The sequence below is a fragment of the Nelumbo lutea genome, chromosome 3 (genome assembly GCF_056320005.1).
Source record: "Nelumbo lutea isolate HS-2025 chromosome 3, American lotus-T2T, whole genome shotgun sequence".
Lineage (NCBI taxonomy): Eukaryota > Viridiplantae > Streptophyta > Magnoliopsida > Proteales > Nelumbonaceae > Nelumbo > Nelumbo lutea.
Window position 1 is genome coordinate 97,156,299 of NC_142686.1, and position 2,767 is coordinate 97,159,065.

At 40.7% G+C, this 2,767-nt stretch overlaps 1 protein-coding gene across 1 annotated transcript; it reads left to right on the forward strand.

The window, feature by feature from the left end:
• The first annotated feature begins 711 nt into the window (after positions 1-711).
• On the forward strand, positions 712-2,485 carry LOC148867056 (uncharacterized). The gene is made up of 2 exons (XM_088980397.1): positions 712-1,434; positions 2,298-2,485. Exons 1-2 carry the CDS (start codon positions 961-963, stop codon positions 2,337-2,339), a joined length of 516 nt encoding a protein of 171 aa, XP_088836523.1. The 5' UTR covers positions 712-960; the 3' UTR covers positions 2,340-2,485.
• Positions 2,486-2,767: the final 282 nt, after the last annotated feature.

Genomic DNA, 2,767 nt, shown 5'->3' on the forward strand with positions numbered 1-2,767 from the left:
AAATGAATAATAACAATATAATACACCAGAAAAATTATATTCTCATTACCCTTTTTCTTAAAATGAAAAGGTAAAAGAGTTAGAAGGTATTTTTAATCTATTTTAAAAGATAAAGTATCTTTAAGTCAATTTCTGAAAACTCACTGAATCTTTTAAATAGTTAAAAAATATGTGGCATAGATACAAATTGTTCGTGGGCCACAACTGTACTTAACCATCTCACAAATCAATTTAGGGTCCATTTGGAATTGGAATTAGAATTAAAATTAATATCCTTTAGAATCGAAATTGGAATGGTCCATTTTCATAATCTGTTTGGTTTAGACAAGAATAAAAATTGGAATTAAAATCAATAAGAATGAAATTTCATTTCCAAGAGAGGGGCAGGGAATGACCATTCCCTTAAATGGGGGAATGCCTTCCAGTATGAATGAGAATGGGATTCCTATTCTATCAACCAAACAATTGGAACCAGAATAGCCTATTCCGATTTCAATTCCAAACCCCTATTCCTGTAAGCCAAACGGACCCTTAGATGATAATATCAAAACCACCGAATCATCCATCCTATGGAATTTATTGTATGGCTTTGATGTCATGGTGGAAGGAAGATGGAGGGGTTTACTTGTAATTTTGTACCTGGGTCTGGAAGATTTTAAGCAATAAATCCGAGAATCGGAAAAGGCTACAAGTCCCGTGAAGTGCCTGTGCCTTCTCTATATAAGCCCTAGCTCCCTACCGGGTGGAGTAACCCCCAGCCCAAATCGTCAGATTGGCCCACGGGCCACGGCCCACTCTCCTGCCAGCGGTGGTCTGGTGGCCGGTGGACGTCACGGGAAGTTCGCCAACTCCCACAGTGGAATAGCTAGCCATTATTCATTACGCCTAAACAATAAGTAAACCACTCAAGTCTTAAGTGAGACACTGAGACGACTCACACAGTTCACAGCCTAAGATGCCATGGAAGCTTTGTGGAGTTTGGAAGACAAACTGAAGCTGTCGACCCAGGAAACACTACTTCTCTTTGTGTGCGCTGCTTTCGCCGTCGTCGGACTCTGCGCCACGACGATGCTGAAAAGGAAGAAGATCGGAGGGAAGGAGCTCATCGACGAAGGCCCTGGTTCTGTTGAAGCAGGTGGTTGGGGAACGATAAAGAGAGCATTGATGTGTTCGGTGCGGTGGAGTGGAGCGTGTAGATGGGAGGACATAGACGCCGGGAACTGGAAGCAGCGCAGGCCACCACTGCTGGTGAAAGGAAGCTATGAAGCAAATGGAAGGTGGCAGAGCCATAACTCGGTGTCTCCAGTGTGGCAAAGGCCGATTCTGATGGGAGAGAAGTGCGAGCTGCCCAAGTTCAGCGGGCTCATCCTTTATGACGAGCAAGGAAGGCTGCTTCATCACTCCAACTCCAACGGAGGATCCACTACTCTCCAGGTGATTTGGACTTTATAGACTGAGGCTGCATTTGGCATTTCAATGATTTATTTTCGTTTTGCAGTTAAAAACTCTGTATTCATATGGGCATTTTAACAGCAAAAAAGGAGATAAAGTTCTTAATCCCAAATGCAGCCTAATACTCAACCAAGATCAGAAGTACAAAAAAAGGCCGGCCCAAATGTATGAGTTCGTTTAACGCTTTAACCCAGCTCAGATTGGTCAGACCTTGGGCCAAGGGTAAATATTTATTAAATGAGAGCTGTTCATGGGCCGGGATTTGGGCTTGATTTTATACTATTGAGATTGGGCTTTGGGCCAGGCCCAATTATAATTTTGGCAAAAGTCAAGTCCAAGCCCGACCCATGAACAGGTGCACCGGGGGAGGGGGTGTTCATTATATGGTCCAGATTGTCAAATCAAATCAAACCAAAATGAGTTGACGGTTTGATTTGGTTTGGACTTAGAAATGGTCTAGTTCATTTTGAGATAATTTCAAATTTTAGTTTATAATTTCGGTTTAGTTTTACTAATTTTAGAAATCCAACCAAACATAAATCAAGGATTTATATTAATATATATATTATGATAAACTTTTAAATTCCACACCTAACATAATGGCTAAATCATATTAGAAACTTGACCAAACTGTAACAAAACAGTTTGATCTTATTTGGCTTCTATACTACAATGGTTTGGTTTGGTCTAAAAACGTTTCAGACCATTTCAAACTGTCCTTGACCAAGGCAGTTGAACCGGTGACCGGTGACTTGGACGGATGACCAGGTCCTGGATTTTGGACGCTTTTGTGTCAGATAAATAAAAGTTGTTCTAATATCTCATTCGTTTGCTCTGTTGGACAGGAAAAACGAGAAGCAGTTGTGACTCTCAGAGATCTCCTGTAAATTTTGGTTTCTCTGTTTACCTAGTCTCCGAAGAGTCAGAGTGCAAGAAAAAAAGTGTTTTCTTCATTGTTTGATCAGGAATATTTATGTACAAATTATTTTAATTTCTCAATGAGTACCAGCATCAGTCCCCATGTCTAAGTAAATTGATCAATTCAAAATATTACAATGTATTGATGCATATCATACGTTGCATATCAATTTTCAGATGTTTCGAACCAGTACTGTTTCACTAAAAAACGATAACGTATCAGCACCACATCAGCATTTCATGGTTCAAAGACACGTTCTCTGTTTGGTTGGCATTTTTTGTTCGAGAAAACACCAACCCTTAGAAATGCAAAATGTTCATGGGCCAATTCCGAAGCCCGGCCCATGAACAGGTATAGACTCGTGTTTCTCCACTGAAGGTCAAAGAACCACCAACG

Excerpts from the sequence above, each read along its gene's own strand:
- LOC148867056 (XM_088980397.1), top strand. The coding sequence starts at position 961 with ATGGAAGCTTTGTGGAGTTTGGAAGACAAACTGAAGCTGTCGACCCAG. Across the intron at positions 1,435-2,297 it reads GAGGATCCACTACTCTCCAG|GAAAAACGAGAAGCAGTTGT; the intron begins GTGATTTGGACT and ends TCTGTTGGACAG.